This window comes from Pygocentrus nattereri, chromosome 5, assembly GCF_015220715.1.
Source record: "Pygocentrus nattereri isolate fPygNat1 chromosome 5, fPygNat1.pri, whole genome shotgun sequence".
Classification (NCBI taxonomy): Eukaryota; Metazoa; Chordata; class Actinopteri; order Characiformes; family Serrasalmidae; genus Pygocentrus; species Pygocentrus nattereri.
Genome location: NC_051215.1, coordinates 6,357,295 through 6,370,465, shown reverse-complemented (window position 1 = coordinate 6,370,465; position 13,171 = coordinate 6,357,295). Strand labels below are relative to the sequence as shown.

Genomic DNA, 13,171 nt, shown 5'->3' with positions numbered 1-13,171 from the left:
CCTTAAATAGTCCAGTAGTATTGACGAATGAAGTGCCAGAACGTATCTGCTGCACCATTTAAGGTGGAATGGGAAAATTCAAACAAGAAGTTCAGAGTTCAGCTTTGTATCACCAACGATTTAGCAGTGGGCGATAACAAATAACTGTCTTATACCCGCCCTTCGAAAGCATGTTGCCCTAACTGTAAACAGCAGCGAGGTTGCTGAACTTTTCACTTCTCTCCTATCAATGAAGTCGGGCCGGGTCGCCTACAGAGCACCGTAAGTAGCCTCATAATGAAGCAATGGTTTTTTTTGTTTTTTTTTTTAGGGTTGTCCCATTTCGTAGGGCAAGATTTCAACCACTACTCTTGTAACTCTGTTACAAGGTGACACTCGAAAACAAGGGTTAGGGGTAAAAAAAGAAATGGGATTGGGCCTTAATCTGATTCAATGGAACCAGAGTTTTTTCCAAGTCATTTGGGTCATATCTTTTAGTCCATTCTTCACAAAATTTACACACAATCTAAAGGACAACAGGAATCTTTCAAGTTATGTCAAAAAAAAACTGAAGAAAAAAAAAAAAACGACAAAAATGGAGATTCAAAGTTTTGTTACGACAGCAGCGATATGCAAAAATAGCACGAGAAAAGGGCACTGCCAACGTCACAGTACACCTCTGCATAAAGCAACAACTTCCAGACTTGGAACCCCTGGCTGTTGATCAGGCCTCACCATCTTTGCTTTCATCTCTCTATGTGGCCTCATCAGGTTCACAGGCAAGGTCAATGTGTATCAGTCTTTCACTTTCCTCTACACTTTCTTTAACGTGCCACATGTTCCTTCAGAGAGCTCCTTTCCCCCATGCACTGCTAGCGCAAGAGCGTTTGACCTCCAAAACTGCAGTCAGCCAGATGGTGGGCTGGGTGTGGAGGGAGCTGTGGGAAGCCTCAGGTTTTTACAGATAAAGGACGAGCTCTAATGTTGCGCGAGGCCTCATTAACACTGCGCCGCGCTGTGTTAACATCCTAACATCCCCCCGAGGAGCACCTTAACGCTCCATCAAAGCCCTAAATGTTCTCCGCAGATCTACACACTTCATCAATAGCACTTAGCCAATAATAAGGCCTGTGTGAATGGCGTTGAGCCATTTTCTTAGACCGACGACATGTGGCCCAACGCTCCGTTTACCTTTCTGACGCTAAAGGACACGACGAGAGGAAATCTTTTGTTTAGTGGCAAAAAAACACTTGACATTTCCCTCTGGTTCTGGAACATTGCGCTTGATGATGCAACAGTATACCTGAGCATTAGCAACAGAGGGATTATCCTTTGATCCACTTCAACAGAAGAGCTTGGGTGAAAAAAACACGGGAGAGAGAAAGGCAGAAATCAATAGTTTCTTGTACGCACAGCCTCAAGTTTCTATTTTAACATGGCTCTGTATTGATTTGCTTTCGCTAGAGATGTCTCCCCAAGCTGCAGCCAGCTCCAGGAGGACAGAGGAGCGTTTACCAGAACAAAAAGCCCAAAATAGAGAATCGGGGAGCTGGGGAATGATAGTGCCGCACTCTGCAACCGCTAACAGAGCTAATGGTATAAGAAGCCCATTCTCAAGAATGTCTGGACTGTAGTTGCAGACAACACAAAAAAAGACCTTTGTGTGTACAATGAGTGATACGTCCCAGGCAAGCAGCACGACACACAGAGCTGCTACTGTGGAGCCTGAAACTTCTTCTTTTAAAGTGCTGAACTGATTAGAAGATTAAGCCTTCAAACACTGTAGTCTCCTTATCAGTTCGTGTGTTGCAAAGTCTGGAAAAAAATGGAAGAAAGTTGTCAAACTCCTCCTTATCCAGAGCAGATAAATTAGCAAAAGGCAAAAAAGATGAAAAGATATGTGGACACTTTAGATGCAGTCTCCAGAAAATGTTATGAAAAGATTTACCTTGAATGGGGAACAGGAGCTTTGTAACCTTCTGATCATCTCAAGATCAGAAAATTTCAACAATAAGATTTTACAAAAACTAATAGAAATGCTACCAAAACTGTCACAGCTACACCTACGCACACCAACCGGCAACTTCACTGAATACCCTTCAATGTATCATGTAGCTGCACTTTGTAGTTCTACAATTACAGACTAGAATCCAACTGTTTGTATGCATACCTTTTTAGGCCCATTTTACCCTGTTTTTCAGTGATCAAGACCCCCACAGGACCACCACAGAGCCAGTATTATTTGGGTGGTGGATTATTCTCAGCACTGCAGTAACACTGATGTGGTGGTGGAGTGTTAGTGTTTTAGTTGTTAGTGTTAGTTTTTAAACACCTCAGTATCGTTGCTTGACTGAGAATAGCCCATCAACCAAAAATATTATAAATAATAATGTCCTGTGGGCAGCGTCCTGTGACCACTGGTGAAGGACTAGAGGATGACCAACACAAACTGTGCAGTAGCAAATGAGCTACTGTCTCTGACTTTACATCTACAAAGTGAACTGACAGAGTAGGAGTGTCTAAAAACTCCAGCAACACTGCTGTTGCTCTGTGGTGGTCCTGACTACTGATAAACAGTATGAGAGGAGGGATGCAGAGAAAGCAAATGGACTACAGTCTGTAATTGTAGAACTACAAAGTGCACATATATGCTAAGTGGGGCCAATAAAATTAACAGTGAGCGTAGATACAAAGAGGTGTACCTAATGTAGTGGCCTGAATGGTTTTTGCAGTTTTTTCCAACTACATCAACTTATTTAAACTGTCAGCTGGCACTGCTGGAAACTATTAAACAGTACTGTGTGGCTGAATTCTAACATTAAGATTTTTGTTACACTTACTGGGGGGCAGGGTACATACAGCTACACGACACGTACGTGGGCCTTTCATAACAACTGCTATAAAGGCTTACTGCAACAAGCATCAGTTGTTGCAACACTTGCTGAGGTGGAATGACACCTAATAAACAAAAGCAGCCTTTATGACAACTGATGCTTCTCAGAATAAGCCTGTATAAATGCTTATACAAGTTGTAATGAAGGGGTAATGTAGGTGTTATGTAGCCTTACGAATGTTTCCCTCACAGTGATTTTTAAAGGGGTAAAAGTAGGCCTATAGACTATGTTTCTCTCTTGTCAGATACGAATGATATCATATATCCGAAAATTGTATGTATATATAAAATTTACTCGAACAAAACCACCTAGGTTCCACTAACACCTCACTACACCAGGACTCTAATCAACAATGTTCTGCAAACCTATTACCATCAGCCTCAACATCAACCCGTCATCAAGACATGATGGGTGCACATGTAACACCATTTTCACTTTCTCACAAGTTCACATTAGCAGGAATCATTTTGGGCTCAGTTTTGCAATGTCAGCAAGACTGAAAATCTTTTGAGAGAGACTCTGTATCTGGAGCTGATTAGCAGAACCCTGATGTAGCGCGAGTTGCTGACAGGCTCTCTGTGCCATGTCAGTGTCGGGATGTGCAGCGGAGAGCCGTGTCGCTGGCCTGGAAGGTTGCCACTACAGATGTTTTCACACACACATGCTGCCCAAGGTTGACACTGCACACACAGGAGAAAGAGGCAGTGCTGACCCGGGGAAGACAGTCTCCGACAACTATACACACATAATAATGAAAGCATCCAGATCAGCATTCCTTACCGTCATAAGGCTGAGAAAGAAAAGGAGAAAGAGCAGGTCTTTTCCTTAAAAGGAAATAGTAATGTTTACTTTTGGATAAAGCTTTGCCATGGACCACGACACGCTGCTAGTATGTCAGACAAACAGTTGTTACAAGAAAAAAAAATAGAGGTTCCAGAGAGGTAGTGAAGCGGCAAAATTATACGGAGGCTCATCTTTATTCATAGTTGTGCTTTCCCAGATTGTTTGATGTCCTCGTCCTTTTCTTACCACCACCCCATAATTTAGGCAATTTCAGCCCAGCCAACTCAAGCAGTTCAGCAGACTGGCTATTACACTTCGTGTCACATTCTCTTCGCAGCCCCATTTTTCTCAAAGGGGGCTACTGAGCGGTAAGTGACAATCGGCTGACGTTACAGAGGACTTTATCAACAAACTCCAACAATGCTGCGCTGCAAATCTTCCCCAAAATACCTGTCAAAGTTTTCATTTCAGGAAACGTCTACGTTTTCATTCCACCTTGTTCAGGATGAATCACGGCCATGCAGGAGTTTGTGCATTTCAGGGGCTGTATTCGCGACTGCGTGGGCGGCGATTCTTCAGCTTTTCCGGCTGAGTGGTTTTAGAGGGGCACGTTACTGAAATGGGCACATGTAAAATGCGGATGGACAGTGGGTGCTCATGGGAGCGGCGATGTGAGAGTGAGTGGTCTACTGTGGGTTTGAGCTTTCCTTGCTTTCTGTTCTCCTCTTGGAAAGCAGTTAATGGTGTGGTGGTAACACAGAGTCAACTCAAATCTGAGAGAAAGAGAGAGAAAGGGAGAGATGGGGACAGAGGAATGGGCAAAATGGATTCTGACTGGCTTCTACATGGATCAGTGCTTCACTGAAGAAAGCAAACTGCGTGTAAAAAGAGGAACTGTTATCAAACCTTTATCAAAAATGTGAGGAAAAAAGTTTGGCCAAAAAACTGACAAAAAAGAGATTTACTTTAAATTTTTACAATGTGCGCTATGCATATGTATAAAAAATTAATAAAAGTATGGATGATGGTGTGATTTAGTCTTAACAGTCTTAACTGGTGATGTATAAGCCTCTGTTAGTCTAGCTCTAGTGGAATATTACAAAAACAAGCCTCTGACACCAAATATGTCTTGGCTGATCGACTACAGTAGGGGAAAGGGAAAAATTATCAGCTTTCACTGGACTCTCTTTCATCTAACCAATGTTCATTTCACTTTTCTATTTCTTTATATATCATTTAATTATTAATTCAAAGACGGCTCTAACAAATTAATAAACAAAAAAAACATGTTTCTTTCTGACGGGAAGGTAAAAGCTTCTATAGGCTTTAAAACTACCATCCACACTGCATCTACATGCTCAGAGGAGAACGCTAAGCATACAGCACTGCTAGTGGACAAAGCATATGCACAATTTGGGTTACCAGTAGCCTAGTAGTGGGAGAGGTGAGCCATAAGAGATTAAGAGGTTAAAAAAATGACCATATAAAAATGAAATGTTCTCTTAAAACTCAACAATAATTCCTATAGCTGTTGTTGGAAGAAAACCTTGTATCTTCAATCTGGTAACTTTACAGGAGAAGGAAAAAACCTGCTTTACTTTTAATGTAACTCATTGGAACCAGAACTTTTTCCAAGTCATTTTAGGTCATTTCTTTTGGTCCATTCATCATGAAATTTACAACCCATGTAAAAGGTAAAAGGTATTTTCAAATTATGTCAAAAACTGAAAAATGTCAGAAATTGAGATGCAAGGTTTTCTTCCGACATCAGCGCTATGCACCCTTATTCCTGTTCACTGCCTTTTCTGAATCCTCTGCACTTTTACCCTCTGTGTGGGCTTTTCTTTTCTTCAGAAACAGACACAAAAGAGCAGGGATGTCTGAAATAAACCTTGAGCTGAGCCAGGTGAATCAGATCCTACTCAATTCTAAAACTTAATTTAGCCTTTCCATTAACTCACCACAGCCGTTTACATTTCAGCCTGTTATAGAGCACGAGAGCGCAGCTGTCAAGCCACTTGATCCATACTAGTCCGTCTTCCTACTGACCAACTTGACCTTTAACCCAGGGAACACTCTGACTTGTTTGTTTTACTGGCTCTGTGTCGTGATGTGAATAAGGGGCGAAAGACTCCATACAGAGAGGAAGCCTCAGAGCATTCAATAAGCCATTTAATTGAGTGGGAAAAACAGACATCAATACAGCACAGAACTCAGTGAGAGACTCAGCAGGCAAACAGAGAGGAAAGTAGCATTCATACACACTCAAAATCCTCAAACACACACTGAAACTTGTGCCAGTCGAGCACCCCGGTGGTGTCATTCACCACTGTGTTTTCCACTTGTCATCTTTTTGGCTTGAACGTGTTTGACTGGCCTTCACTCTTAAATAATAAAGATGCCTAAAAGGTTTTTTAAGGTGATGCCATTAGAGAACCACTCTTGGTTCCCTGAAGTACCTTTCCATGGACGGTTCTTTAGATCATCATTTTTGTAAATGAAAGCGTGAGAAATCTTTCTCTGTCTCAAGAACCTCCTCGCAAAGTAAACCTTCTTTAAACTCTCACATTTCATCCACCCGTTCTTTAGGGAATCAAACAGGACTGGGGGCTGTGAGGGTAATACCGTACACCACGGTGTGTAAAAACGATGACGATAACATTATTTCAAAATTATGACGTGTCTATCGTCCATTCCACGTCTGTACAGATGAACAAACATTCATATTTTAGAGGGCTCACTGATGGGTGGCACTAACAGAAAAAGAGGGCCAATCAGAGCCAGGGAACACTAAGCATGACAGCAGATCAGCCACACAAAGAGAAAAGCGTATGAAGACCACTCATTCTCTGCACACACTAAACACAGAGCAGGTCTGATATCAGCTTTCGCTCCAACAGTCACTCGACTTTGCACTCTCCTCTATACGGGTGTCTTTTGAGCATCAGTTAGCTACAAGCAAGCCTGTGCTGGAGAGTTTGATTTTGGCTTTACTGTCTCTCCACTTTTGTTTTCTCAAAAGTTTTATGATCTACATTTGTCTCAACAGACAGATCCAAACATCACAGATCGGGTTTAATTTAGTCTTTCTGTCCCTTCAACTGTTGCTCAACTTCACTCTCTCAAATCTGAATCAGTATTTTTACACATCTAAATCTATGTTAGTGCTACAATCAAACATGTTTTGCTGTGGACAGAGTTTGTCAATTGTTTGATCGACAAATAACAAACTACTTTTTTCAATTTTGAAAAAGCGTTATAAGTGCCCCCCGCCCCACCCCCTCACTAGGCACCCCAGTAATACTCTATATTGTGTAATTGTTGGAGACCGTTTGAAGGTATTAAAAAGGGGATGCTGCCTAATATTAGAACCAAAGATGGTTCTTCTTCAGTCCAAAGAACCCTTCTGGCACCTTTATTTTTAAAGGCACGATTCAGTAAAAAAAGCAAATTTACACAAATTTGTACTCAATACTCAAAGGTAGGCAAGATATACTTTGTGTTTGGTGGCCAATTCAATTTTGCTTTTTTTAGTTCAGAACTGGAAATTCAGGCCATCATTGCTAAAAAGCAGTCAATAGTCACCCAAATCAGCAAGTCTGTGCAACATAATGAAGACCTGGCTGCAGTTTGTGCACATCCTCAGAAATAAAGGTACGACACTGTCACTGGGGCAGTACCCTTCTTATCACCGTGATGGTACCCTCAAGGGTATATCTCAGTACCTTTAGTTAGGGAACATAACTAAACCGTAATACATGTAAATGATATTTTCTTAGCTGTACTGACTCCGCACCCCCTGTCTCATCGCCAGGCTTTTTATTAAATGGTTCTGTTTTAAAACATTCGTTTATAAAAAGACACAGATATCCACTTTTCCATTGGGAAAAACTTATTTAAGGTACACAATTGGACCTTAAAACCACTGCTGTACCTTCAAGGGAACATTTACACTGTTTGTACCTTGATGAATAAATCATGTACCTGCATGGTACCTTTATTTCTAACAGTGCAGGATCAGAGAAGTTTTGAGCCTCATAGCTCCAGTTTTAAAGCAAAAAGGCAAAATTTTGGACACCAAACATGTCTTGGTTGTTTGACTACATCTGAAAAATTGTGTAAATTAGATTTTTTTTCTTTTTAGGAGTGTAGTTGTGTGTCTTGCCTAGGGTGGGCAATTTGACAACATTTATCATTATCGTGATGAATGACGTCACAATACTTTGTCTAAGCATATCATGGATATTGTGATTACTTTAAAACTTTAACATCATGGACCAATTCCATGTTTCATTACAAAGGCAGGATAAGTGCAGCGCAGTACGTGAAACACTGAATAAATGTCAATTTGTTGTTCATGTTCAATGATCAAAATGAAATGTGTGTTTTCAATATATTTCAAAAAATAAATCAAACATACTGAGATTTTTCAGAATATTCTTTTTTCATGTGGTTACAGCTTTCTGAAAGCATTTCAAACTGCTTAAAATATCACACATGTTTAGAGGTATTTAATTCTACTGTATTTCATTGCTAACGTTCCCTGAAATAATCAAAAAAGCAAATCAAACCCATAACTTTTTTTTCCTTCTCCCGACGGAGCCATAAACAACAGCAGCGTACGCCAGAGGCCTGAAGCCTCCAGACACCGTGAGTGTGGTGTGCCCTGTCTCTGACTGCGTCTGCCTCGTAAATCCCTTTGTAGGAAAGGGATTGATGCTCCGTGGGGCTGTCTCTTAGCCATGGAGCACAGCCGTCAATCAAAGTAAAGAGCTTTTCAATGGGGAATAAGGAGCAATCTCTGATTCCAAGCACCTTCCCATAAATCTCTATGTTCTCACAGCCACAAAGAAAGAAAGAGAAAGGTAAAAAATAGAAAGGTGCATGTTATTTTAATTACTGTAGTGTTTACTCCCTGACTCCGGATCCCTTAGGGGAGCTCGAAACAGTCTCCACGATTCTTTCGCTTTCATTATTTTGATTGACGTGACTTACCAGTGACATTGAATTAGGAGGGAGTAAGTTTTCCCTTCCCTTCCATGAATGTGAAAAAAACTTGAGGAATTGCTTTGAAAAGTTGGGCTCATCCTCCTATTTACCAGTCGTCAACATAAACATGGGCATGTTTTTCATCGCCGTTTCAACCCGCTTAAACTCAACCACTGGACTTTAGCACTAATCACTGCAGGACTGAAAGCAACCTGTAATCCTTTGGTTTAACCTTTCCAACTCCTTGGGACCACCAGTGGTTCCAAAACACACTTCGCCATATTCTTCATACCTTTCACATTTCATAAGCTGCATTCAGAAGCTGGGCGTCGTATGAGGCTGTCACTGTTGATGGTGATGTCATTTTAAACCCTTATAATAAAAGAAGCTGAACTCACAGCTTTTTTTCTACTGAAAGTCGACCCATTTTTCAACAAATCTGGGCTATAAACTATAAACAGATGGCGTCTCTTCAGTGACCTGCTCTGTAAACATTATTTTTATAAAATACTAGAAAGAGCGTCTGAGATTTTATAAGCAATGTTTATGATCATAAAAAACATTTTCTGTTAATTTGAGGGAGGTTTAAAAATAAATACAAACATAAATAAATAAATAAATAAATAAAAGAAAAATTTACATTAATTTCATGCAGTTACTGAATAATCCGCCTTACAATTTGGTCACGTAAACTCAGATGGACAAACCAAAATATACTCACGAGCATAAGAGGTTAAAAACCTTCATTAAATGTATTACAGCTTAAATACTAATAGCACTGCGCCCTCAAAAGAATTACCCCACAACTGTTTTTCTTACATACAGAAGGGCAACAATCTAAAGGAATTAAGGATAAGACAGAAGGAAATGATGTGATATAAAGGTGCGGCGATTCTTTTAGAATAACAGGCTCCCGTTTTGAAGTATTTTCAGGAACGTCTCAGAATGACATTTAACTACTATAAATAACCTTATACTACATTAGCTCTAAGACACCTAATCTCAGACATAATCTTAGACATAAAGTAGATCATTTTACTTTTTTCTTTCTGTCCAAACTCAATGAACATATCAACTTCTGTCTCCAAGCATATAGACTTTAGGTTCATTTAAATCTCATGTGTCTGTCTCCCTCCCTCTGTCTTCTTCTATCTCTCTCAAGGACAACATTTAGTCTGCTTGATATGGCAACTCAAAGCTCCCTCTGTTTGACTTCACTTGGTTCCGTGAAACCTTTGCTATCACCATCTGCTGCAAAGCACCTTAGACAGGGCATCATAACGGGATTCATCGCAACTGTTGGGTTTATTACACAGAGAACAACACTGCCACCTAGAGGCTGACCACAAACGAAACCTTGAGAAGCAGCACTCGCAGAAGCCAGCGTCCCAGATCCCACATCAAAAACGGTTAATATAACAAACTTGGACTAGGTCATGTCAGCTTCGGTCAATCACCATGCCAGGCCTCCTGTAAGGTGGTATGGTCATACCGTATTCAACGGTCCCCTGACATGCAGAACTATATCTCCCCATGCGAGATCAAACACAGCATGCAGTGGTAGGGGGGCGGGTAAGGGACACAGAAAAGGATAAGAAAGAAGAGAGTACAAATGAAAGAATGCCCAATAACCAATTAACATCAAATATAAATAGAAATGAGAAATTTCAATGACTACTATCCCCGAGTGTGTTTTGCAAGTGGAGCTATTTGTTGAGATAAGCTTTAGGCACAATAATGTCATTTATTAAACAATCCCTGATCCTACCTGAATAGATGGGGGCCAATCGAAATATATCTGAGAGGCGGCTGTTGACAGGCTCGTATGGAGAATCCTCAAGAAAATCATTCCCTGTTGACCAAATAAACAAGCCATTAACTTGAGTAAGTGCAACGCAGATCTCTGTAAAAACACTCAAAACGTGGGACTCGACCACTCATTTAGTGCCGTAAAGTGTCCCTGTTGATTTGCCTGGGGGGGAAATTGCTATTTGGGTCACTCATTCACGGCGCTGGTTTAGACTCTTATTTAGACAGCCAGTTTCTGGTTGATCGAGCATGCATAGCAACCCCCTCCCCAGTGCTGCAGTCACTCTTAGAGTGATAATTTGGGTCCAGTTACATTTAAATGACCACCGTATGTGTTACTTTTACACTGGTGGTGTTCAGTCAACACTGTAGGTGTTAATTCAACACTGTAGGTGTTCACTTGGCGCTGGAGATTTTGCTGGGCAAAATCAGGGCATATCAGGACTGAGAGAGCCGATTACTTCACACTTGATTAACTCAATAGATGTTCTTTCGGAAAGGCATTTGGAGTGACCCGAGCTGAGGGCAACTTGGGGACATTTTCTTTGTATGTGCTACACAGAGTGGCTTGTAAATAAACCTAGCAAATAGCTCAATAACTAAACAGTTCACCACCCAATTCCCAGTGCTGAATTAACTCTGTGTCCATTTGTGTCCAGCTGCAGTTAATTGAACGCAATGGGCCAGTTTCCCAGACCCTGATTAGTCCTAAGGCTAGAGTAAATTGAATTTTTAATAGTGAAACACCATTGGCGTTGCAGTGTCGTCCAAAACTAGACCTAATCATGGTGCACAAAACCATCAACACAGGGGATTTGTGTTCATCACATCCAGCTAATTTTAGCCGTCTAATCATATTCAACTAAGCAAGAACTCAAAAGGTGAAGAGGCAGTAGGCGCACCCTGCAGATGTTGGTAGATTCCCCAGTAAATGCGCAGGCAATTCTTCTCCTTCTTCATGCCTCTTTTACACCTGCAGTTGTACAGCGGACTCTGCTTCAGCGCGTCCAAGGCACTGCGGCATTCGTCCCTGGACTCCAGGCCGGCCAGCACGCTGGAGTTGCTCTCTTTGCCTGCCACGCACTGCCTCATGGTCCGGTATTTGGTGCTGCACGCCGGCTCCTTCAGGCACAGCTCGCTGGCCCTGACGCAGTCCAGCCGGCTGGCGGCGGTGAACATTGGCTCTCCAGCGCACAAGAGCACATCTGTGTGGAGAAACAGTTCAGGAACATGATCCTCAACACCTCAACAAGCCACCACAACGGCTCAGCATAAGCAGCACAACTCATCACCACCTTCAAAATAAATCTGGGTGGTAAATAAGTCATTTTTCCCTCCCCAAATCCCAAGTACCTACGACTGCGTGCATTTGTCTGCACATGAGGGGATTAAGCAACACTCAAGCTGCTTTAAAGATTAAAATATCAACGCCTGGAGATTTTTAAGCAGCACAAAGAACTCGCTCTCACTAACAATTACAAACACAGTGCTGTGGAGCCAAGACGTGGCTGGGGAAACAAGGGACGGCACTACAAAGCAGACTGTACCACATTTCACTGGGATAGTGCTTTGTACAGTCATTATGATGACTTTGAGCACTTTTTGGTGAATAAGGTTGGATTTCTGTGCCTGTTTGAATCCACCAGTTACATGTATTGTTTACAGTGATAGGATAGCTCATTACAAGCACTTTTTAGCTTTCACCTGTCACATTTTTTTACTCCTCGTGTGTGGAAACTTCTGCAAAAGTGCACTAATTCGAAGGGTTTTTGCTGCAGCAGTAGCCTGTACAGTGCACCGCACTAATAACGGACATTTCTAAGGCTCTAATGAACATTTTATGGCATCCTCGCCGCTGTAACGCGAGTTTATTGTATTTACCACAGTCAAAAAAATTTTTTAGTCAAATTTTGAGTAAGGCTAAGCACATTACACGGGACAACGAGTGTTGAGTTCACTTGTAGTGTCCATTTCGGTCCTTATATGTTAAATAAGTACTACTTCTGAGCTCAATTTAGTTTGTTTTTCGAATTATCCGTTCCACCTTAAACAGTGCAGGAACGGACAATTCGAAAAACAAGCTAAAGGCGCCAGAATGTAACTGCTGCACTGTTTAAGGTGGAACGGACAATTCGAAAAACAAGCTAAAGGCGCCCGAATGTAACTGCTGCACTGTTTAAGGTGGAACGGACAATTTGAAAAAGACGCTAATGAATAGCAAATCAACTTCAGCCTCGTACTTAGCCGTTTTGCTATGTAGCAGAAATAAACGACTGAAATAACAACGTTAAACGTTACTTTTTTTTCGCTTGAAAACGTTTGTTTAATTGCTGTGAAACTTACCGAGCAGTGGCAGGAGGAAACACGCCGTGGCGAACAACATTTCGACTCGAAAGGACGATTTTATTTCTCGCTTTTTATCCCTCACAGCTCGTTTGCAACTTAACCTTACAGCTTCTACCGCCCTGCTTCACTCAGCCGCCCGAGCATCGTCACATTAACGCTCCCACTAAATATCTTCCTCCAAAGTACTCCGCGGTCGCGACTGTCCGATTTGGGATGGTCTGCTGGTTGTAATTCATGGGCGGCTAAAGAAAAAATACGGGAAAAACAGACAGACAGCCATAAAAATAAGACGGATAAAACACACAGGACGCTCGACCGGCTCCAAAACTCCGTATCCAAGGAAACCTGCGTTCGAGTGAGCGCGCGACAGC

The 13,171-nt window shown here is 41.6% G+C and overlaps 1 protein-coding gene across 2 annotated transcripts in view; it reads right to left on the bottom strand.

The window, feature by feature from the left end:
• The window catches only part of gfra1a (gdnf family receptor alpha 1a), a 120,122-nt gene extending 106,951 nt beyond the window's left edge, over window positions 1-13,171 (bottom strand). For both annotated transcript variants that reach the window (XM_017722749.2, XM_017722750.2), the window contains exons 1-3: window positions 12,798-13,171; window positions 11,357-11,659; window positions 10,414-10,497 (exon numbers count right to left, since the gene is read on the bottom strand). In XM_017722749.2, coding sequence (XP_017578238.1) covers window positions 10,414-10,497; window positions 11,357-11,659; window positions 12,798-12,837 — 427 coding nt within the window. In that variant the 5' untranslated portion in view covers window positions 12,838-13,171. The remainder of the gene's footprint in view (window positions 1-10,413; window positions 10,498-11,356; window positions 11,660-12,797) is intronic.